Source organism: Mytilus galloprovincialis, chromosome 2 (assembly GCF_965363235.1).
Source record: "Mytilus galloprovincialis chromosome 2, xbMytGall1.hap1.1, whole genome shotgun sequence".
Lineage (NCBI taxonomy): Eukaryota > Metazoa > Mollusca > Bivalvia > Mytilida > Mytilidae > Mytilus > Mytilus galloprovincialis.
The window spans coordinates 108817966-108842610 of NC_134839.1; the positions used below are offsets into that span (position 1 = coordinate 108817966).

At 32.3% G+C, this 24645-nt stretch overlaps 1 protein-coding gene across 2 annotated transcripts; it reads left to right on the forward strand.

Moving 5' to 3' along the window:
- The first annotated feature begins 197 nt into the window (after window positions 1-197).
- On the forward strand, window positions 198-18904 carry LOC143065338 (4-trimethylaminobutyraldehyde dehydrogenase-like). Of its 2 annotated transcripts, none has more exons than XM_076238864.1 (10): window positions 198-263; window positions 8579-8858; window positions 9821-9966; window positions 10193-10322; window positions 13028-13272; window positions 13928-14035; window positions 15221-15340; window positions 16274-16462; window positions 17122-17348; window positions 18676-18904. In XM_076238864.1, the coding sequence occupies exons 2-10, from the start codon at window positions 8585-8587 to the stop codon at window positions 18881-18883; spliced, it is 1647 nt and encodes a 548-aa protein (XP_076094979.1). In that variant the 5' UTR covers window positions 198-263; window positions 8579-8584; the 3' UTR covers window positions 18884-18904. The 2 variants fall into 2 exon arrangements, with proteins under 2 accessions (XP_076094979.1, XP_076094980.1); XM_076238865.1 differs by having other exon boundaries at window positions 210-263; window positions 8690-8858.
- The last annotated feature ends 5741 nt before the right edge of the window (window positions 18905-24645 follow it).

A 24645-nucleotide genomic window follows, 5' to 3' on the forward strand; every position in this document is an offset into this window, starting at 1 on the left:
TGTTCGTTCTCGCTTTCAAATGAAACTTATTGTTCAATTAAGAAACGGGAAATTTTAATAAGCTTGAAGGTTTATAAAAAATTGAGTTACTTTAATGTTATTTCGACTCTTATAATTTCATTAAGATTAAAAATTCCAACTTTTTTTATTTATTGTTTTTTCCATTTTGATATTTTCCCTAACATCGTCTGCAAACTAAGTGGCCTCCCTTGACTGGTTTCCGGGGACTATTGGTCCAAATTCTAAATCGCTTAATTTTATAGGTAAAAAAGGGGAATTATGCAGATATTTTCTTCAATATCCAACAGAATATAAAACTAAAGACAAATTCATTTAAAACAGTTTCATTTGATTATTTATTTACAGCTGTCATTATAATTAATAAGATGAATTGCTAATGAAAAGCAAACACAGGCACTTGTCTCAGAAAAAAAATACCTAGAGTGGGGTGCTCATTTTCGTCACATCTTTCCATGTTTTCAACAGTTTATGTTTAGGTCTAATTGTTTTTGAAGTATATTGATATTTCTATATGCAGATAACTTCAAATGCAAAATATACTTAAGCATGTTAAGCTTGAAAACCGGTTTGTTTTAAGAAAATCATCTGAAAAGTTAGATTAAAGGGTGTTTGAAATTTCCGGATGTTTAGTCAATGGGGGACACATATTCGCCGTTTTTACACATCTATTTAAAATCAAATAACCGCAGCTTTTAACAATTTTTATCAAATCAATTGCATTATAGATGAATAGCAGACATTTCAAAGGTATAAAGAATTCAAAATTAGGGCATTCAGTCAAATATTTACTTAGAAATACTTCTTTGAAATTGTGTTTTTTATTCTGGAAATTGTCCGAAAATCGTTGTCCGTTTTTCGGTCATTTTGGGTAGGAGCCGCAATTTTGTCTCAGTTTAAAAAAAATATTATATTTGTTATAAAAATATAATTTACGGGTACAGTTCTTCCATTTCAGCCATCCTTTGAAGTTTTTACACCTCAAAATCCTTAAACGGCGAAATTGTGTCCCCGGCGAAAATGAGCACCCCACTCTACAAAAGGCTACATGTATATCTGATAGTAAAGTATGTCCTTTAACGTCAGGCGTCAAACAGTCATATTGGTTAGAATTTTACTGTGATTCGTCAAAATATCCTTATCTTGATTCGTCAGAGGCTTCAAATAATAATCGTTACCATCATTGATGAAAAAAAAATGAATGTGATTCAGCTTAATCAGTTGATGTTTTTATCATCTAAAAGAACGTACTTGTACATTTCATTGTCCTACACCAAAAATTACTGTTAACCTCATTTGGCAAGAATTTTAACCATTATTCGTCATGAAGGTAACCCCATTACGACCCTCACATCTATAGTATTAAATTGGCATAAGGTTCATCATAAAAAATGGACCAAAATGTCTGTATTTTTATACCTTTAAATTACTCTTGAGTACAGACTAACCAGTGCAGTTGAAAAAGTTTTAAGACCTGGCATCCACTAGAAATATAAAATTGTGTTGAAAAAGATGATATCAATTTTAGATTGTTTTTCATTGGCTTAAAAACAAAAACACTTGATTTACCTTTGATACTGTCAACTCTGATAAACACCCTTTAACTTGCCTATTGTTGTGTAGATATCCATATATCTATTGTCCTTATATTGTTGATCAAGGACAATCAATACAATACAGTTGTTACCTGTTAACATGGTTAAGGAGCATCTACAAGGTTTAACCCAAATTAGTTTTATTTATACCTTCCCGGCTTCTGCAGGAACAGAAAAAATGCCCTACAAAAAAAAAAAAAAAAAAAAGATTTCATCTTTCTGTAATTGTCTGAAGCAAAAAAGGAATTTACCTGTTTTTAACTAGTCTAAGAAAAGATTGTATATGTTCTAGACTTGCTACATGTCCCTTCCTAATTATGTTTTTTTCTTTTTGGAAAGATTAGAACTTGTTCTAAATCTTTACTTAGGCACCAGCCTCCCTAATAACAGGACAGGTTAGCTACTGTTACTAAATGTATTCACACTGAAATATAGTTCCCTATGGTTCTGATGTATGTGCACATAATACACATATAAACTGAAAAAAACTGGGTATATTATTGGAGCAGTTCATTCAAGAATGTATGTCATTAAGGTGTGTTGATGTGCAGGCTTTTAAAAAACATTTTGATTAGGTAACTGGGTATTGATTCAACTAGTATGATTGACAACTGTCAGGTGCGTAGCTACGTTTACGTCGAAACGCACGGGCGTACACTTGAATTTTGAGAAATGATAATTTAATCTAAAGAAAATAAAAAGAACTGGTAAGAAGCACATCAGCTTTATAATTCTTTCTTCATTAGCTTGTAATTGCGGAAATTTACTTTTCAGCCAATGGAATCAGATAGTATATTTGTTCATTTTCGAATGACAGCATAATGTTGAAACTATATGCTGTTCAGTTTACCGTGTTTTACGAACAAAATTAACAGGTACTAATAGTTATAGGCTGGGGTTAACATTTTTTACACAACAAATTCTTTGTCAAAACTTCATCTAATTAAATGAAACTTTAGCAGAATCCAAGAATTTTTTACAAATTTTGTTTTAAGCAAATTTGAAAGTAAATTTGCTTATTCATTTTTCAGTATTATACTGACAGACTGTATGTCTTTTTAAATTCATAAATGCATAACCCTGCATATACAGTAATGAAACTTGGGCCAAAAGATGAAAAGTAATATTCCAGATAAAAAATATCTAAAGAAAATGTTTGATTTTTTAGTATTATACTGACAGACTGTATGGCTTTTTAAATTCATAAATGCATAACCCTGCATATACAGTAATGAAACTTGGGCCAAAAGTAATATTCCAGATAAAAAAATATCTAAAGAAAATGTTTGATTTTTTTTTAAATCCTGTAATGGACTGATAAATGGAATCACTTTTGCAAGGAATATCCCAGACGAGAACCAGGGTTCTACAAAACCCTTTACCATATCTAATATTGCACTTGAACATCTCTGAAAGTTAATTATAACATGTTCATTTACGAAATTTTGACATAAAATATGTGTTGTTTGTTTGTTAAGTGATTTACCCCAACGGTTCTTTTTAAACATAATTTATTTTAAAAGTTACTGGTTTTGACATTTTCTCTAAATCCAATGACCATTATATTTCAAATTAACAAAAATGAATAATTTAACATACAAAATAATCCCTTTAGATTCTAAAGTATGTTGATACTGATGAGTCTTTGATGACAGGAATGGTATCCATTCTCGATTATTCTTTAGATTCCGGTGGCTTCGCTTCCTAGCTCTAACCCACTACAACGATTATTTGACATGGACCCGTTTTAGGATCCTTGGATTCCTTGCCAAGGTCAGGGCGTACACATCATAATGACCTAGCTACGCCACTGACTGTCATTATCACTAAACACTCAGAGACAAAGTGAACTGCCAATCAAATTGACCACATTACCTATCAACCTCAGTCTTACATAATTATACAGACCACTCAATATAATTCTTAATACACAAGTATTTGACCTCATAATTGAATACACAAATGTTTGATATTGATAAGGATGATAGATTTATTTATTGCCAATTACTTTTGATCTACATTACATAAAGTGATTCTGTAAATTATATCTGAAAGATAAATGATTAATGGATTAACAAGATCTTTAAAAAAATGAAATATGAATATAAATATGAATAAATAAAAGGTATTCAAGTAAGGCCTGTAATTTACTTGATAAATTTCCAATAATCATCTAATTAATCAACAATTAAATTAGTACACTTTTTTTTATCAGGAATTGGCTTGAAACAGTTTAAAACTTTTAATTATAACAAACCATTGTTTATTAGTTTATTTCCCATCAATCATTATGTCTATTTTAGTCATTTGAATTTTTATTGGAAGTGAATATATATTTTTGCAATCAAGAAAGAATCCACATTTCAATAAGATAAGTTTTTTAATTGGTTTACGTTGAAAAAGTACATTTTCAATGCCCTGTGTTGAAAAATACTTTAAAAATTGATCAAAAGGCACTCTAAAACTTTTAATCTTCAATGCCCTATAACCTCTGTTTCAACTTACAAAATGCCCCATAACAACATTTTTCAATTTTGTTTGTTGACACTTTAAGTTTTAAGCTGTTGGTCCAGATTTATGTCTTACAAGGATAGTTGGTAACATTTACTAGAAGAATTTTTTTTTTTTTTTGAAACATGTTCAGAACCGGCAACATACTTTCGATAAGATATAAACTGCAGTTTAAATAAAATTGTGCAAATTAAGAGACCCATATTATTTAATTTGAGCTCATTTTATCCTCATACTGCATGTACTGGAAAAGCAAGTTTCCTTCTAAAGACCTGCTGTAAATGCAATTTTCAGCAATAGTGCTTTATAAATGTTCATTTTTCCCCACCATACCTTATTATGAAATAATTCAAACTACTCTTCTAATCTTTCCATGAGTGATTTCCATCACTTTGATTTTTTTTTAATTTTGCCCCTTTAATAATTTTACTGCTATAACTAGGAGATTACAATTATACTGACATCTTCAGGAGGAAGGGCAATCAGTAGACTGGCACTTATCAGTAAACATATAAATTAGTAAGAGAGAAATAATAGAAAGGGAATTGTAGCAAGTCTATATATATGTTCCTGATCTAGTGGATGCTAACTGCATAGGTTAGTCTGTGCTCCGAGTAGTTTTTGAGGTGTAAATATTGCTATTTTTTTTTTCTCCATTTGTTATGATGAGACTGAATACATGGAATATAACAATTTTATAGGATTTTTTTTCTCCTGAAACAATTAAGTGCCTGAGATTATTGGCAGTTTTATTTTTAAGTTGGTGAATTACAAAAATAGCTTCCAGCTTGCATGTAAAATCAAACAGATTCAAATTCTTTATGGCCTGGCTACAAATGTAACATCAATTGCTAAATGTTGGATAGTTGAACTGTAATTGAGAGAATTTTAGGTTTGGTTAGGTCATTTGTGTTATAATTTTAATGTTAATGTATTTCATTCTAATGCAACATTATTTATAAAGTTCATTTTGATTGGATAACGTCACTTTGAAAATGTATGATTTGACGTTGTTTTCTATCAGTTTTATTAGAATGGAGATAACAATATTGCATCAATTGGTGCCTTAGGAGCTTCAAATACAATACAGTTATTTCCAAATGTATGATGGAATAGTAATTACAAATGTGTATATAGTATGTCCTATATATATGTAATATATAGATGACTTTTAAATGTGTGCACTTTTCCCATAATTTCTATAGACATCACAGTACTTATAACCTCTCAGAATGAACTCATATACATCAATTGACCAGACCTATGCATAAAAAACAACTTGTTGGTGTATTAAATATAACTAAAATTTGCTGAATAAGTATAAATTATCAGATTGTTGTCTCTTTGACACATTCCCTGTTTCCATTCTCCATTATATTTTATTTGTAAACAATTCAATGATACAATATTGCGTACAGATTTTATTTTTAGCTCACCTGGCCCGAAGGGCCAAGTGAGCTTTTCTCAGCACTTGGCGTCCGTCGTCCGTCGTCATTAACTTTTACAAAAATCTTTTCCTCTGAAACTACTGGACCAAATTTAACCAAACTTGGCCACAATCATCATTGGGGTATCTAGTTTAAAAAATGTGTCCAGTGACCCGGCCAACCAACCAAGATGGCCACCATGGCTAAAAATAGAACATAGGGGTAAAATGCAGTTTTTGGCTTATAACCCAAAAACCATAGCATTTAAAGCAAATCTGACATGGAATAAAATTTTTTATCAGGTCAAGATTTATCTGCCCTGAAATTTTCAGATGAATTGGACAACCCGATGTTAGGTTGCTGCCCCTGAATTGGTAATTTTAAGGAAATTTTGCTGTTTTTGGTTATTATCTTGAATATTATTATAGAGTTAAACTGTTAACAGCAATAATATTCAGCAAAGTAAGATTTACAAATAAGTGAGCATGATCAAAATGGTCAGTTGACCCTTTTAGGAGTTATTGCCCTTTATAGTCAATTTTTCACCATTTTTTTGTAAATCTTAGTAATCTTTTAGAAAAATCTTCTCCTCTGCTACTACTGGGTTCAATCCACCATTTTTTACATTAGAAAATGCCTGTACCAAGTCAGGAATATGACAGTTGTTATCCATTCATTTGATGTGTTTGAACTTTTGATTTTGCCATTTGATTGGGGACTTTCCTTTTTGAATTTTCCTTGGAGTTCAGTATTTTTGTGATTTTATTGTTTAAATCAAACTTGGCCACACTCATCATTGGGGTATCTAGTTTAAAAAATGTGTCTGGTAACTTGGCCAACCAACCAAGATGGCCACCATGGCTAAAAATAGAACATAGGGGTAAAATGCAGTTTTGGCTTATAACTCAAAAACCAAAGCATTTAGAGCAAATCGGACAGGAAGTGAAATTGTTGATAAGGTGAAGATCTATCTGCCCTGGAATTTTCAGATGAATCAGATTACCGGTTGTTAGGTTGCTGTCCCTAAATTGGTAATTTTAAGGAAATTTTGCTGTTTTTTTGTTTTTATCTTGAATATTATTATAGATCTATATATAGAGAGATAAACTGTAAACAGCAATAATGTACAGCAAATTAAGACCTAAAAATAAGTCAACATGGAAGTTTCTTACTTTATTTTCACAAATAGTGCAACTAGATTATATGATACCTGAATGTAAGCAAATCATATGATACATGTATATAGGTGGAGTCCTTTGGGTCACTCAGGAATTCTTTTTTCGAATTTCTGGACCTCCGGATTTCGTGTTTTTATGCCTGGGATTTTGGGATCTGGTGTTTTTAAGCCCGGGATTTCGAGATCAGGACCCCTCCTACCCCCTCTCATATGAAATATAGGTGGAGACTGAGTTCGTGGGGCTACTCAACCCCTTCCTGTTTGAAAATTTGAAAATGGTCAAGACCCCCAACCATAAACCATATATATTCATGTATTGAACAATATAACAAATGAAATGAATTATAAAGGGAGTCCCTAGGGTCACTGTACACCCTACTGTTTGAGAACTTGGAATCAGTCTAGATCCTCACTCTTAAACCATATATATATATATACATACTCATGTATGGGACTATAACAAATCAAATTATATATGGGGGAGTCCTTGTGGTCACTACAACTCTCCTGATTGAGAATTTGGAAACAGTTGAGATCCCCACCTCTAAATCAAATGAAATATAGGGGAGTCGCTGTGGTCACCCCCCCGTCCTGTTTGTGAACTTGTAAACAGTCGAGATTCCCACCTTTTAATTAAACCATATTATTCATGTATGGGACAAAAGAACTAATCAAATGAAATATAGGGAGAGTCCTTAGGGTCAACCTAACCCCTCCTGTTTGATAAATTGGAAACAGATTAGATCCCCACCCTCAACTGGCATATATATTCATGTATTTGACAATATAACAAATCAAATGAAATATAGGGGAAATTACTGGAGTCACCCCATCTCCTCCTGTTTAAAAACTTGATAACGGTTGAGATCCCCACCCCTAAAACCATATATATTCATGTATGGGACAATGAAAAAAAAAAATAAAATGAAATATAGGGGTAGTCCCTAGGGTCACCCCACCCCTCTTGTGTGTGTTTTGAGAACTTGTAAAAGATTGAAATACCAACCCATAAACCATATTCATTCCTGTTTGTCATTTCTAAAAGATTGAATGACATTCAAGGTTAATCTCATAGGCGTCACATATGCATATCACTTTGCTAGACTTAACCAATGTGTACTAGACTTTGCCCAATGTCAGGCTACATGTACCATGGGAATGAATAATTATGGGAGATTTATTTGGGAGACTACATAAAAGCATTATATTACAATTATTTCTTGTTTATTATAAAATTTTATTGATGGAAAAAAATGAGTAGGTTTAAAAAATTTACCTTAATTATATTTAGAATTCTATCTGGTCCTATAAAAATTTTCATTTTGATATGACTCATTTTTAAGAAATCATATCTTTCAAGCCCAAGAATGTTTGACCAACTGTTTTATGATTACCTGCCATTTTATTCCAAAACTTAGACATCATGGATTTAGGGTGAAGGTGGGGTCATTTACATTTACTATGGACATCAGTTAGACCCCACCTTTGATCCCTGTAGTCTGGTAGTAGTAAAAATTTGTCTGATTTGGGTCTCACAAATTTTGTACTGTAGAAAACAATCTCAGTTTTCTTTCAAGGGAAGCAAGTCCATTCATACTTAAACAAGCTTGTACTATAGTTAACTTGAACTACTAACAGTCAACTAATACCAACGTTAACTATCAACTAGAACAACTGCAATCATTGCGAACTTGTACCACTGCAGACTCATGACCATGAAAAAAATATATAATATGAATTTTTTCCCTAATGGTTAATTCATTAGATCACTGATCCGATGTCCACACAGATGTATGTGTACAGTGACTGGATCATCTTCTCAAGTCAGCCATAACAATCTTTATTTACAGATTACAATGAATGTGTTAGTGTGGCGGTCACTGATCCGATATCCACATAGATGTATGTGTACAGTGACTGGATCATCTTCTCAAGTCTGTCATAACAATCTTTATTTACAGATTACAATGAATGTGTTAGTGTGGCGGTCACTGATACGAAGTCCACATAGATGTATGTGTACAGTGACTGGATCATCTTCTCAAGTCTGTCATCCTCTTAACTATTTAGATGGACAGAGGGTAGATCCTAAGTGTACTCAGACATTTGACCTTAGGGAACCAGCAACAGGTATATATGTGTATTACCTATGGATATAGAATAAATGATATCATGGACTATTTGATAGGATCAGAGGTAGAATAAAGTGAACATTTGCAGATAATCTTACAGTCTTCAGCAATATGACAGAACCCAAAAAATAAATGATATCATGGACTATTTGATAGGATCAGAGGTAGAATGAAGTGAACATTTGCAGGTAATCTTACAGTCTTCAGCAATATGACAGAACCCAAAAAATAAATGATATCATGGACTATTTGATAGGATCAGAGGTAGAACGAAGTGAACATTTGCAGGTAATCTTACAGTCTTCAGCAATGAGGCAGAACTCTCAAATTATAAACAAATTCGAAAAAAGAGAGTGGCATATATGTTGTTTTATCAGGTCATCTGGCACTTTGCATTTTCTCTGAAAAATCTTTATGGGAGTAATATGTCTATAAATAAAGTGTTTTGACCGATTCAAGGTCTTTGGCCTATTATTTTGAAAATTTATATTTGCTTCTCTTCTTCAACACACACAGCATTTAGGATTGAGAGTAAAGACTGGCGGCTGAATGATGTTTTCAAGTAGTGGGACATGTCTTTCTGATGACATCAACCTTGTTAACTGTAATGTTTAAAATCTGGTCCAGTAAGGGGTCTATTCATTATCATATCGCATGTTCTAGTTTTTTTTATACATATGATATTTGAAACTGGATATCAAACACACCAAATCATCATCATTCATTGAAGATTTATTTCAGTTTTGAATATTAAATGCAGTCTGAAGAACAAGACAAAATAGAAATTACTTTTGAAGCAAAAGAAACAAATTATACCATACAAAATTAAATGTAATACATTTTGGCTATAAAACAGTGTTTATTTTCTATAACAAAAGTCTTCAAATTTGTGCTGATGGAATATTTGTATGATATATAATGTTTGTTGATCTGACATTGAAAGATATTTTGTATTCCTAGGGAAGTCATTACGATTTGTAGCAAGTTCTAACGAGGAGGATGTGGACATGGCTGTCAGATCAGCAAGGAGAGAATTTAAAGCATGGAAGAAATTCTCAGGATTTGAAAGAGGAAATGTTCTCAAGAAAGCTGCTAATATTATCAGGGTGATTAATATACATTTTCAGATATGGAATATTATCTTTTATTTCGCTGTAATGGTTCTTTTTAAATGAAAAAATATATCATTTTAAAGGGTAAGAGTGTATAACTTCAAAAACTTATCTACTGTTTATGACTGGGAAAGTTGAAAGCATATTTATAATGTAGTATTAATAAATTAATCGTGAGTGATATCAAAGGAAGTAAACTTTGATATAAATGTATATATAGATGAGGTCTGAAGAGCTGGCTAGAACAGAAGTTTTGGATACAGGGAAGCCAATCTATGAGGCAAGGATGGATATAGCTGGATGTGCTGATACAGTAGACTATTATGGTGGAATGGCTGCTGGTATATCAGGTATTGTAATTCTACCAAGGAATTAGAGGAATGGCTACTAGTATATCAGGTATTGTAATTCTACCAAGTAATTAGAGGAATGACTGCTAGTATATCAGGTATTGTAATACTATCAAGGAATTAGAGGAATGGCTGCTGGTATATCAGGTATTGTAATTCTATCAAGGAATTAGAGGAATGGCTGCTAGTATATCAGGTATTGTAATTCTACCAAGGAATAAGAGGAATGGCTGCTAGTATATCAGGTATTGTAATACTATCAAGGAATTAGAGGAATGGCTGCTAGTATATCAGGTATTGTAATACTATCAAGTAATTAGAGGAATGGCTGCTAGTATATCAGGTATTGTAATACTATCAAGTAATTAGAGGAATGGCTGCTGGTATATCAGGTATTGTAATTCTATCAAGGAATTAGAGGAATGGCTGCTAGTATATCAGGTATTGTAATTCTACCAAGTAATTAGAGGAATGGCTGCTAGTATATCAGGTATTGTAATACTATCAAGGAATTAGAGGAATGGCTGCTAGTATATCAGGTATTGTAATACTATCAAGTAATTAGAGGAACGGCTGCTAGTATATCAGGTATTGTAATACTATCAAGTAATTAGAGGAATGGCTGCTAGTATATCAGGTATTGTAATTCTACCAAGTAATTAGAGGAATGGCTGCTAGTATATCAGGTATTGTAATTCTATCAAGGAATTAGAGGAATGGCTGCTAGTATATCAGGTATTGTAATACTATCAAGTAATTAGAGAAATGGCTGCTAGTATATCAGGTATTGTAATTCTACCAAGTAATTAGAGGAATGGCTGCTAGTATATCAGGTATTGTAATACTATCAAGTAATTAGAGGAATGGCTGCTAGTATATCAGATATTGTAATACTATCAAGGAATTAGAGGAATGGCTGCTAGTATATCAGGTATTGTAATTCTATCAAGGAATTAGAGGAATGGCTGCTGGTATATCAGGTATTGTAATACTATCAAGTAATTAGAGGAATGGCTGCTGGTATATCAGGTATTGTAATTCTATCAAGGAATTAGAGGAATGGCTGCTGGTATATCAGGTATTGTAATACTATCAAGTAATTAGAGGAATGGCTGCTAGTATATCAGGTATTGTAATACTATCAAGTAATTAGAGGAATGCCTGCTAGTATATCAGGTATTGTAATTCTACCAAGAAATTAGAGGAATGGCTGCTAGTATATCAGGTATTGTAATACTATCAAGTAATTAGAGGAATGGCTGCTGGTATATCAGGTATTGTAATTCTACCAAGTAATTAGAGGAATGGCTGCTAGTATATCAGGTATTGTAATACTATCAAGTGATTAGAGGATTGCCTGCTAGTATATCAGGTATTGTAATTCTACCAAGTTATTAGAGGAATGGCTGCTAGTATATCAGGTATTGTAATACTATCAAGTAATTAGAGGAATGGCTGCTGGTATATCAGGTATTGTAATACTATCAAGTAATTAGAGGAATGGCTGCTGGGGTATATCAGGTATTGTAATTCTACCAAGTAATTAGAGGAATGGCTGCTAGTATATCAGGTATTGTAATACTATCAAGGAATTAGAGGAATGGCTGCTGGTATATCAGGTATTGTAATACTATCAAGTAATTAGAGGAATGGCTGCTGGTATATCAGGTATTGTAATTCTATCAAGTAATTAGAGGAATGGCTGCTAGTATATCAGGTATTGTAATTCTATCAAGGAATTAGAGGAATGGCTGCTAGTATATCAGGTATTGTAATACTATCAAGGAATTAGAGGAATGACTGCTAGTATATCAGGTATTGTAATACTATCAAGGAATTAGAGGAATGGCTGCTAGTATATCAGGTATTGTAATACTATCAAGTAATTAGAGGAATGGCTGCTGGTATATCAGGTATTGTAATACTATCAAGGAATTAGAGGAATTGCTGCTAGTATATCAGGTATTGTAATACTATCAAGGAATTAGAGGAATGGCTGCTAGTATATCAGGTGCTAGTATATCAGGTATTGTAATACTATCAAGTAATTAGAGGAATGGCTGCTGGTATATCAGGTATTGTAATACTATCAAGGAATTAGAGGAATTGCTGCTAGTATATCAGGTATTGTAATACTATCAAGGAATTAGAGGAATGACTGCTAGTATATCAGGTATTGTAATTCTACCAAGGTATTAGAGGAATGGCTGCTAGTATATCAGGTATTGTAATTCTGTCAAGGAATTAGAGGAATGGCTGCTAGTATATCAGGTATTGTAATTCTGTCAAGGAATTAGAGGAATGGCTGCTAGTATATCAGGTATTGTAATTCTACCAAGTAATTAGAGGAATGGCTGCTAGTATATCAGGTATTGTAATACTATCAAGGAATTAGAGGAATGGCTGCTAGTATATCAGGTATTATAATTCTATCAAGGAATTAGAGAAAGTATAAAGTATACACTTGAATATTGAAAGGGAATGGCTGTTATTACATCAAAGTAATCAAAGTAAGAATAAAACCTTGTAAACCAGTTTGCCTTTTGAAAATCACAAATTTTAAAATCCTGCAAAAATATAAATTACAAATAAAAACAAAACAATATTGTAATATTTTTATTTTTTTTTTTACAAAATCAATTTTCTATTCAATATTGAAATTCTGTGTTCAGCTTTGAAACAGCTAAATGTTTTCTATTCAATAGGTGAATTTTTACAATTATCAAATGGGAATTTTAATTACACAATGAGAGAGCCTTTGGGTGTGGTCGGTGGAATAGGAGCGTGGAACTACCCATTTCAGATGGCCACTTGGAAGTCTAGTCCTGCCCTGGCATGTGGTAACACCTTTGTGTTTAAACCCTCACCTTTTACCCCTCTGACGGCTGTGATGTTGGGTGAAATCTACAAGGAAGCTGGCCTTCCTGATGGATGTTATAATGTTATACAGGTATATCTTAACTGGTTTGTTATTGCTTTGCAATAAGTCAATATGGTGAACAATTACTAATCAAGCACTGGTTGGTTTTATCAAGCGATACTGGAGTACTCTCTCTGGAATATATCTACAACACAGAAACATGCATTATACATTTTGTGGTTTGTTGTTCAATGAATGAAATATAAAATAGAAGATGTGGTATGATTGCCAATGAGAAAACCCTCCACAAGAGACCAAATGACACAAAAATTTACAGCTATATGTCACCATACAGCCTTCAACAATGAGCAAAGCCCATACCGTATAATCAGCTATAGAAGGCCCCAAACTCACAAATGTAAAAAAATTCAAAAGAGAAAAAAAAAACAACCTAATAAGTGTACAAAAACTGAATGAAAAACAACAGCAATAAATGACAACCACTGAACTACAGGCTAAGACATGTTGAGTTATAAATGATAGCCTAGTTATGGTCCATATATTTTCGGAGGCATTTTAAATGTTAACTTAGCACAAGTAAAGACTAAGCAAAAGAAAAAATAGACAAACAAAACTTAGAGAGAGATCAACTGTAAAAATCATCATTTCTAGTTTATCATTGATGGGGATTAAAGGACTTCTTATTGTAGTGATGTTCCTAAAGATGTGCATTATTATTTTGTAGGGTGAGGGTGAAACAGGCGCACTACTAGGTAACCATCCAGATGTTAACAAGATGACCTTTACAGGAAGTGTACCAACAGGAACCAAGGTCATGGAAGCATGTGCAAAAGTAAATTCATACTAAACTAGCTCAAATATGAAATCACATTCTATTTTAGAAATTATGATAAAAGATTACATATTCTAATGGTATATAGTGTTCAGAACTCTCATATTTTGATAGGATAATACATGGTCTTGATGGACAAGACACAATTATAAGAAAAAAACATTGAACTAAAATGCCATATATAAGATAGCTCTTTTTAAATTCTACAAAAATTAAATTGAAGAAACTCATTAGATTTTCTTGTTATATTAGGAAACAGATAAATTTGCAGTACAGTCTGATAAAAAATATAAAAGCGTTTTTTCCTTAAATAAAATCAAATGTCTTAGGGAGCTACCATTTGATTTTTATGGGGGGGGGGCTAGGATGAAATTTGAAAAAAATAGTCAGGACAGGAGTTTTGAGTAAAAAAAAAAGGCAGGATGAGACACTTGCAAAAAAAAAAAGTCAGGACGACAATTTAGGTAAAAAAAAGTCAGGATAAACTAAAAAAAAAAAAGGCAGGACCGAACAGAGTGAAAAATAAAAAAGCAAGACAGAGATTACCGCTAAAAAAAATGCAGGACAAAATTTTTCATCCTAGCCCCCCCATAAAAATCAAATGGTAGCTCCCTTAAAAGCAAAATGCATTGAGTGAGAAGGTAAAGGTAGTACCTTTGGTTAGCTTGATTGCTTGCTGAACCATGAAGTCATTATTAGATTAGGTATACCTTTAAGAGTAGAGTAAGACTAGTCCGACATATAACCAATCTATCTGTAGGATTAGACTACTTGGAAAGGAGGGTAGTATAATTGACCTTATAATGACTTCACTGTTCAGCTAACAAAAAATGCTAGCCAAAGATATTATTTAACCTACACACTCAATGCATTTTGCTGTAAAAAAAAAAAATAGGCAGCAAGTTTGTACCTTTTTGGAAGAAATCTGTTTTTAAACTGTCACTAAAATTTAGCAGTATATAATTGTGCCGAACTGAATTATGCCATACCGCAAAAAATAGGTAATTTATAAAGGATAAAATATGGTATTTAAATTAGTTTCAAAATAAAACTATTTTCTCTTCTTAAAGGACCATGTGGTCTACAGTGCTTATCATAACCTAAAGTTTGGTAACCTTTTGTGCCTAAATGGTTAAATTATCAATCCATGTATATATTACTACATGTTTTTCTATATTTTCACAGGGAATTAAACATGTAGGTTTAGAACTTGGAGGGAAATCTCCTTGTATTATTTTCAATGACAGTAACTTAGATAATGCAGTATCTGGTGCTATGATGGCTAACTTCTTCACACAGGGACAGGTGTGTTTCATTATACAGTATATTCTGGACAGTAGTTTGATTGTCTAAATGATCCACCAAAGTTTTTTCTTTAACTTCCGTGAAAGACTTCTGGGTCAATGTACTTTTGAATTTCTAAATAAAAACTAGGGTTTCAGACCTGTTTTTTTTTTGTTAAAATACCTTGAAATTGACAAAAGCACATTTATTTAAATTGGTTATATACAGAAATCCTTGATTTTTATGCCCCACCTACGATAGTAGAGGGGCATTATGTTTTCTGGTCTGTGCGTCTGTGCGTCCGTCTGTGCGTCTGTCCGTCCGTTCGTCCCACTTCAGGTTAAAGTTTTTGGTCAAGGTAGTTTTTGATGAAGCTGAAGTCCAATCAACCTTGAAACTTAGTACACATGTTCCTTATGATATGATCTTTCTTATTTTTTTTAAAACAAAATTAAACTTTTGACCTAATTTTCATGGTCCACTGAACATAGAAATTAAAAGTGCGAGTTTCAGGTTAAAGTTTTTGGTCAAGGTAGTTTTTGATGAAGCTGAAGTCCAATCAACTTGAAACTTAGTACACATGTTCCCTTTTGGTTGATCTTTTTACTTTTCAGGCCAAATTAGATTTTTTACCCAATTTCACGGTCCATTGAACATGGAAAATGATAATGCGAGTGGGGCATCCGTGTACTTTGGACACATTCTTGTTTCTTTAGTAATCATTAAACGATAGAATTGTAAATAAACTTTTAAACAACATTTATTTTTTTGATAATTTAATCTTTAACTAAAGTTTTTGTTGTTTCTGTTGTAAAAAAAAATGATACTTGGTAAACTATGTTTAAACCAAAAAAGTATTTTTGCAACATGCCCATAAAAAATGCTCAGAAAAAGACACCTGAGTGTGTGGCAAGGACTGATTAGTTTATAACATGCCATATCTTTATTAATTAGGTATGCTCCAATGGAACAAGAGTATTTGTACAAAACAGTATAATGGGACCATTTATAGCAAAAATTGTTGAAAGGACGAAAAACATGAAAATAGGAAATCCAAACCATGAAGATACAAAAGTTGGCGCTACAATCAGCGAAGAACAAGCAATGAAAGTACTAGCATATGTAGATATAGCCAAAAAAGAGGTAATAAGTTATCTATAAATTCACATATATTCTCATAGCTATAGCCAAACTTCTACAGATACTTTGTTATCTATAACAAGGTATATGGATACATCTAGGGAGTGTTTCTGTTTCCTACCAAAATAATGCCTTATACTCCAGCATTGATCATAATCACAAAATTTAACTTTTTCACCCTATTTGAATAAAAATATTGAATAGCTTATGTACATAAATGGGGTCATAATTTCTGTGAAGTGTTAATCAATGGCTGAGTACTGACTACATCTATATCAACCTGTTCAGTTGGTTTGTAATTCTAATATCACGGCTTTGAGAATAGAGAAGGCATTATTAGTGACGTCATAATGTCTGAGGAGAAGTTATCTGTGACGTCACAATGTGTGAGGAGACGTTATCAAGCTTGCTTTATGTCTTGGAGAGGGGAAAACAACCAGTAATAGAACAATAAACAGATCAGGTTTTCTTTGTATGGATATCGTAAAATATCAGCCTCTCGACACAATATGAATCTAAGCTCACTCGCCAAAACGGATTATGTTGTGTCTTAGGCTGAAATTTTACAACATCAGTGTGTAAAAAACTTATATGAGGAGTTTGCATGTTTCTTGGAGATTTGATATCAGTAACTATAAGTATGTATTAATATTATTTTACAGGGAGCCAGTGTTTTGTGTGGTGGTGAGAGGGTAGTTCCAGAAGCCAGTCTTTCGGGTGGATATTATATGTCACCCTGTATCCTAGTAAACTGTGAAGATCACATGACTGTTGTTAAAGATGAAATATTCGGCAGCGTGATGTCTGTCTTGGGATTTGACACAGAGCAGGAAGTCATCAGTCGAGCCAATGATACAGAGTTTGGATTAGCTGCTGGAGTATTTACAAAGTAAGTTCAATCATCCACATATTCACTTTTATCTGGAAAATTATTATGGTACATGCATACTGTCCATTGCTACCAATTCTGTAAGACATCTACTTATTGGATCTATTGACTTTACCATTTTTGTGAACCTGTTCATTATCTTGAAAAGTATTGTAGCTAGATAGGAAAACCAAATGGAAAAAGATGATCTCTAGGAAAAGATCAGAAAATTTATCAACATCACCAAACTCTGCAGGGGACTCCTTATAGGAGGAGTTGCTGCTTCTGAATAATGAAGTTTATTTTTACCTATTTTTTTGAGTTTTAGTTGACACAAAAGTGGATAGAAACTGTTTGAAGCAAAATTTATTAGAACATTAAGGGGGCTCGCGGGTCTAAATCAATTTTTTTATTTCATATAGGATTTCTCCATATTTTTCTATAAATGAACTTTATCTTATACTTAATAGAAAAATAAAATTAAAGAATGGGGCCTCGGAGAGTTCATTTACACTCACAATCTGTCTTCAGAAGAAGCATACATTTTTGTTAATGTCCTTTTTTTCTATTTAACTAATAGGAGAAATAGCGGTGATATCGAAATTAAAAAAAGAACTAAATTACAGAAATCGCTTAAATTTTACAATTTTTTAGTTTATGTACAGCTTATTCGAAAACAACAATAAAAAATATAGGTCACCGATGAGTTAAAAAAGATATTTCAATTTTAATGCCAAACCATGGCATTTTTGCACCAAAGGGAGATAATTTGGAGCTTTTTCAATGATACCTACATTTTAAAAGTCACCTGGGGCCAACATGAATTGGTTTTTTGGAATGATTTTTGTACCATATGATAAAGTAACAACTACTAAAGTTAATAAATAAAATTTTTTACGAAAAATTAATGTCTATTTTTTTTTTCTGAAAATCTTACAAAAAAATCTGAAAAAGACCGTGAGCCTCCTTAAGATCTACAAATATGTCAAGACACTCAACATGAATGAAAAGATCAGTAGACTCCTTATAGGAGTTACTGCACTTGAATAACAATGCTTAATTATTTTTGTGGTTTTTTTGTGGAATCTTTAGTACATAGTTAGAAACTGTGAATGGGGAGAATTATCAGGATGGCAAAATAAGATTTGACAATAACTCAAAATGGTTATAATATAAAAGCAGTAAATGCATATCAGAAGGAAGATTTTTTTTAACTGGGCTAAGGGACTTTTGAAATCCAAATAGGATTTGAGCAATTAGATTAATAAAACACTACATTATACAAACTGATTTGAAATTATTTCCTTATTTCTTGGCTAGTTGTTCATTTCCGGTTTTTATTTTCCAGCGATTTAAAGAGAGCCCACAGAGTAGCATCAGAACTAGAAGCTGGATCTTTATATGTCAATAACTACAATGTGTATCCTGTAGGTGTTCCTTTTGGTGGATACAAGAAATCAGGACTAGGACGGGAAAACGGGCCTGAGGCCTTGGACTTATTTACACAAGTCAAATCTGTATATGTAGAAATGGGAGATGTTGAAGCTCCTTTCTGAAATAAAAAGATTTTATAATGATTACATCTTAATAACTTGTGCTCATCAACCACGAAAATTACATGACATAAATTTGCAGATATCTTTAAAAAAAAAAAAATGCCTTTTAGGAAAATATGTCTAGTATCAAATTTTGTATTCAGATTTGAAAAATAAAAGTCTACCCTTAACACTTTCACTCCTAAAGGAGTAGGTCCTTTAAACACTTAAGTGTCTATTTCAATTGATTCAATTATTTTTTGTGAAAGATTTTAACTGATTTACTCATTAAAAGCGCTCCGATTCTAGCTTAAATATGAAAAATCTATCAAATATGCCAAAAACTGTCACTTTTCAAATGGTTTTTGTTAAAAATGAAAGTGGCCGCATCAGTGTTCATCCTCTACCTTTGCATATGTTATGTATTATCATCAAACACAACTTACATTTCAATATCAAGAATGAACACGAATGCGGCCACTTTCATTTAAGAGGGAAACCGTCTAAAATTTAACTAAAATGCTGAAATTGTGAAGATTTCAGTAATTTAGCATGACTTAATGATGCAAGTACCCGATATATGTGCATTGTAATGCCAAAAACAGCCCATATTTATGTAGCAGAGGCATTATACTTTCCAATAAATAACTAAAAGTTTACATTTTAACAATTTTGTAAAACTGCTATATTTTGGGGCCAAAAAGGGGTCTTACTGAACCTACTCCTTTTTTGTTTTCACAAAATTTTATTTGCACAAGCCGTTTGCCTGAATGGAATTAATTTAACATGTGCTACAGCAAAAACAACATCGTAGATTTGATCATTGAAATCTCAGTAACAATAGCGAAGTATGTGGTCAAACTTTGATAAAATGAAGATAAATAACACAGGTTGAGCGTCCATAAACTTTTCGTAGAGTAATAAGCAGTTTACCTTTAATACGTGTGTGGATAACGTAGGTTCATTGAGTACGAAAAATATTTTGGCATTGCATCACTGTACATGCTATATATCATGTTGACTTACATTTGTACATTCAGCAATATTTTTAAGCAAACGAGTGTTTTAAAATGCTATTTCTATGATCCACTGACTCATTGAGCTTCAAAAACAGTTTTCGTTTATGTTTTCCTGGCAAAAATACTTGTAAAAGTAGCCTGTCGTTCACAAAGATTTTGGCCGCCATTTATTTATGTTTTTGGAAGAAGACATTTACTCAAGCTCAATAAAGGACAACAACTCTTCAAGACAAATTATATAATATTCCTCACCTTGACAAGTCAATTGAAAATAAATTAACTGCAGAAATAATTGATGGGACTTCTTTACTTTATGACTTAACATCCCTCCTGTAATGCCTCAATATTTCCAAAAGTGAATGAGATGAAGCTTTCCAATAAAAATCTCAAATAAAACAAAACAAAATGAAAGTGCATTTCTAAAAGTATTAAATCCATTGAATTTCAAATGAATGTGATCCCTGTCATGTGGGTAGTTTAATATAATAAAAAACAAGAATGTGTCCAAAGTACACGGATGCCCCACTCACATTATCATTTTCCATGTTCAATGGACCGTGAAATTGGGTAAAAAATCAAATTTGGCCTGAAAAGTAAAAAGATCAACCAAAAGCGAACATATGTGTACTAAGTTTCAAGTTGATTGGACTTCAGCTTCATCAAAAACTACCTTGACCAAAAACTTTAACCTGAGACTCGCACTTTTAATATCTATGTTCAGTGGACCATGAAAATGGGGTCAAAAGTTTAATTTTGTTTTAAAATAAGAAAGATCATATCATGAGGAACATGTGTACTAAGTTTCAAGTTGATTGGACTTCCGCTTCATCAAAAACTACCTTGACCAAAAACTTTAACCTGAAGTGGGACGAACAGACGGACAGACGGACGGATGAGCAGACGGAACGACGCACAGACCAGAAAACATAATGCCCCTCTACTATCGTAGGTGGGGCATAAAAAACATTTAAACATAAATAAATGTACTACAGGTAAGCAAACATTCAGTCAAGTTCTCAAGAAAAAAAGCCCATCATAATTCTTTTTTGAAAATGTAAAAATAAAATCTTACTATATAGAGTCAAAATTTATAATATATAAGATGTACAATATACATGTAATGTTGATAATTACGTAAACTGATATTTGTTATAGGAGCACAAATAAATAACACAGACTGAAATTTCATTTTTTTTTTTAATTTCAAAGTTAAATTAGTTAATCACAGTAGAAGTATAGAACATTTTTCTTCTTATATGCAAACAACTACACAATTATTTCTACTCGTGATATACACACAGGCAGCTTTACATATATTATTTATTATTATTATTATTTATGATATAAAATTTATGATATAAATGATTTGTATATAAGAGTTAAAAAAATAAGAAGATAGCAAGGCGATACCAATAATCATCATTTGAAAGGGACGGACAACAGATTGGGAAATAGAAAAAAACCCGAAAGGGCTTACAATTATAGACCTTAAAACCAAAGCAAAAGATTGAACGACATGAATCCCATCAACCCCACCACAAAATCAAGGTTAGCCTCATAATGGTAGGTTTTTTCTGCACCACCTAATGGAGCTAGTCGTGTTCCTCGTGAACAGTAGATATCCAAAAACAAGGCATATTCTTTTAAAAGTCATAAACGAGGCGAAAAAGAGTGCCGAAATAGTGTTATAAATGAAACGTATCCTTCGACATATGCGACACATACTTTATGAAACATGATATCGTCCAGAAAACTTTTGAAAAATAACTTCAATTTTACAATGAAGAACCCTTTGGTTGTAAAAGCCTCTTTGTAAGTAGCTATCAAACAAAAATACAGAATAGAAACACAAGCTTTGGAATATCATATGAACTCGACACATTTACCTCATGTGCATGGCCAGCTGATAGGTTGCTTATAATCAAAGAGCTGATAGCTCTGAAGTGGAAGAAGGTGAATAAAAGGTAACTTGAATTACCATAAAAGCAGCCCCACTTACCCAGGTTGCTTTGTTCCATTATCTTTAAAATGTATTTTTTTTCTTCAAACAAGAAAAGGTCATAAGTACATGGATTTCCCATCCGTACAATCATTTTCTATGTTCAGTTGACTATGAAAATTAGGTAAAATCTTTAATTTGGCAGTAATTAAGAAGATCATATCAAGAGGAACACATGTGTACTAAGTTTCAAGTTGATTGGATTTCAACTTCATCAAAAACTACCTCGACCATAAACTTTATAACCAGAAGCAGGACGGACGGACAGACTAGAAAACATATTGCCCATAAATGGAGTATAAAAATAGTAAGACTTGTTACATACCTGCCAACTTTTGAAAGTTCCCATATGGGTTTTTACTGCACAACAATTTTAAAGGTTACAATTTTTAGCGACGTATTTTGCAAGATCTGGATTGTCTAGAAAAAGTGTCATATTTGTATGATGAACTTGCATGCCTTTTCCTTAAGTCTGTTTGCATGATTCTAGTTATATATTAAATCGGTAGAAAAAATATACATGAAGCTAGCAGACCAGGGTTTATTTTCCAGATTAAGAATATTAGATGCTTGTTGAAATTTCCAATTTTGAATTATGCACAAAGATGGACCTTTAACAGGTTGGGAACAACACTCCAAATGAGGGTAACCTAACTGGAAGATCATCACAACCCACTGTAAAAAATGAACACAAAATAGAATTTTTCAATAAAATGCTGAAAATAGGCTTTAAAGTATTAAAATGCATTGCAAAAAACAAATATTTCATTAAATAAATTTAAGTAGAATATTCCTATGATATTCCTTTTCATATTGGATACAAATTTTATTGAGTCTACTGCAGACACTTTGTAGTCAAAGTGTTTCAACTGAGGTACTACACAGGCGTCAAAAGGCGTCATTATGGAGTAAAGGGGGTGGCCTCAAAAAGCGTCATTATGGAGGAAAGGGTTAAGTACTGAATGGTCAAAACATCATGTTTTTTTATCGACATAAATTTTGTCATAAATGTAACCAAATGATGTAGAAATTGTGTTTTTTCTTCAAATTTCCATCAAATTGTAATGTTTATAGTTCCATTATTGCCTCTCTATTTGAATAAAATAAAATAATAAGAAGAATCTGTTTCTTGTTTTGTTTTGTTTTTGACAAATGATTGTTCACTGCTAGCAAATGAATCATTATATTTATATATCTTATCTGTATATATTTTTGTTCATGTCTTCATCTCCTTATCATTTGTAAATGTATAGACAAATAAGAAAGAAATAAGCTCCACATGTATATTTGCAACATCGTAAATTAATTAAAAGAACATTCTGTTGTAAACAAAATTATGATATAAACTTCAATTTAATCCTTGAAAGGAGGTCTAGATTGCTAAAATAATTTATAAATTTTAATTTTTTTATTTGTCCAAAATCATTTAAATTCATTTAATCAACATCCTTTTATGATTATTTGATTAAAATATTAATCATTTATAGTCTTTTTACAATTTACATTTTTAAAAGCAAAATAACTGAAAACAGGAAAAAACAAAGGGAAGTAACAAAAAAGTATTTCAATATTCCCAATACACATCGTTTTGATAACACAACGGCAGTTAGCCGGAGGTAAACATCGTTGATTACCAGTATGTTTGACACCCAAGCTGTCAAGTGAAGCCATATAATTATACATCTTCTTTGATGTTCAGGTAAAATTTAACACAGGTGTCAATTACACCCGTACAGTAGTAAGAAATGATCAAATATGGCGTCTGAAAAATTTCATACACGGGAGTTTTTTCTCCTAAACGGGAGGTTCACATGTATGTTACGAAGGGCATCTAATTCACATGACAAAGGAAAACCATGAATAAAGACAACACTTTATATATCCTTTTTATTTATATAAAAACAAAATCTTCTTGTCTGCAGGATTGCAAATTCGTAACTTCAAGGGCGAACTTGTAAACAGGGCGAGTTGTCCCGATACCAAATTCACGCATGCGTAATACAAATATCTACAGTTAAAACATCCTGTTACAAGTAAACAAATAACGTTCATGTGGATGAGATGAAATCTAATAATTTACATAAATAAAAGGGTCATATTTACGATAGTGATTGTTTTACAATCATAATTTACAAATTAAATGATTCAGATGCCTAATCATGTGTAAAAATCGGTGTCAGGAATCTAAGTTGTTTTGAAATTGTAATACACGAAATGAATGCGGCATACGGAGACTCAATGCCAATGGTCAGCCCTTTAAGTCTTCAGAAGACTTGACGTCTTCTTCCACTAAAAACGGGATTTCAATACTGGGAAGACGGTAGTCTCGTTTTTTATATGAATAAAAACGAGAGTAAATCATTTCTAATTTTTTAGTAAAAGAATCACCGGATTCGAATTCTGGTTATCAGTTTTGTACATGCACTTTCATGTAAAAGTATCGAACTTGGCATAATATTGTAAGAAATATATTTTTTGTGATGTTTAAGGTTGAACTCTTTAGAAATAAAGAAGGACAAGTGCCAGGTGTTTTCTCTGATAGTAACCCCCTTGCGATGAACCAAACTGGTATCCTTATAAATAGCGACAAGTTTGTATTTGATGGAACCATTGACAAAATGGATGTAGCTGATCAGAAATTATATATTGGTGGTCATGTAGACTTGGCTATCCGGATTGTAACAGTATTGTTATGGTTACGAAGACAATGTTGTCAGAATGATTAGTATTATGACCAACGTAAGATACCATTCGGTGGGGTCAAG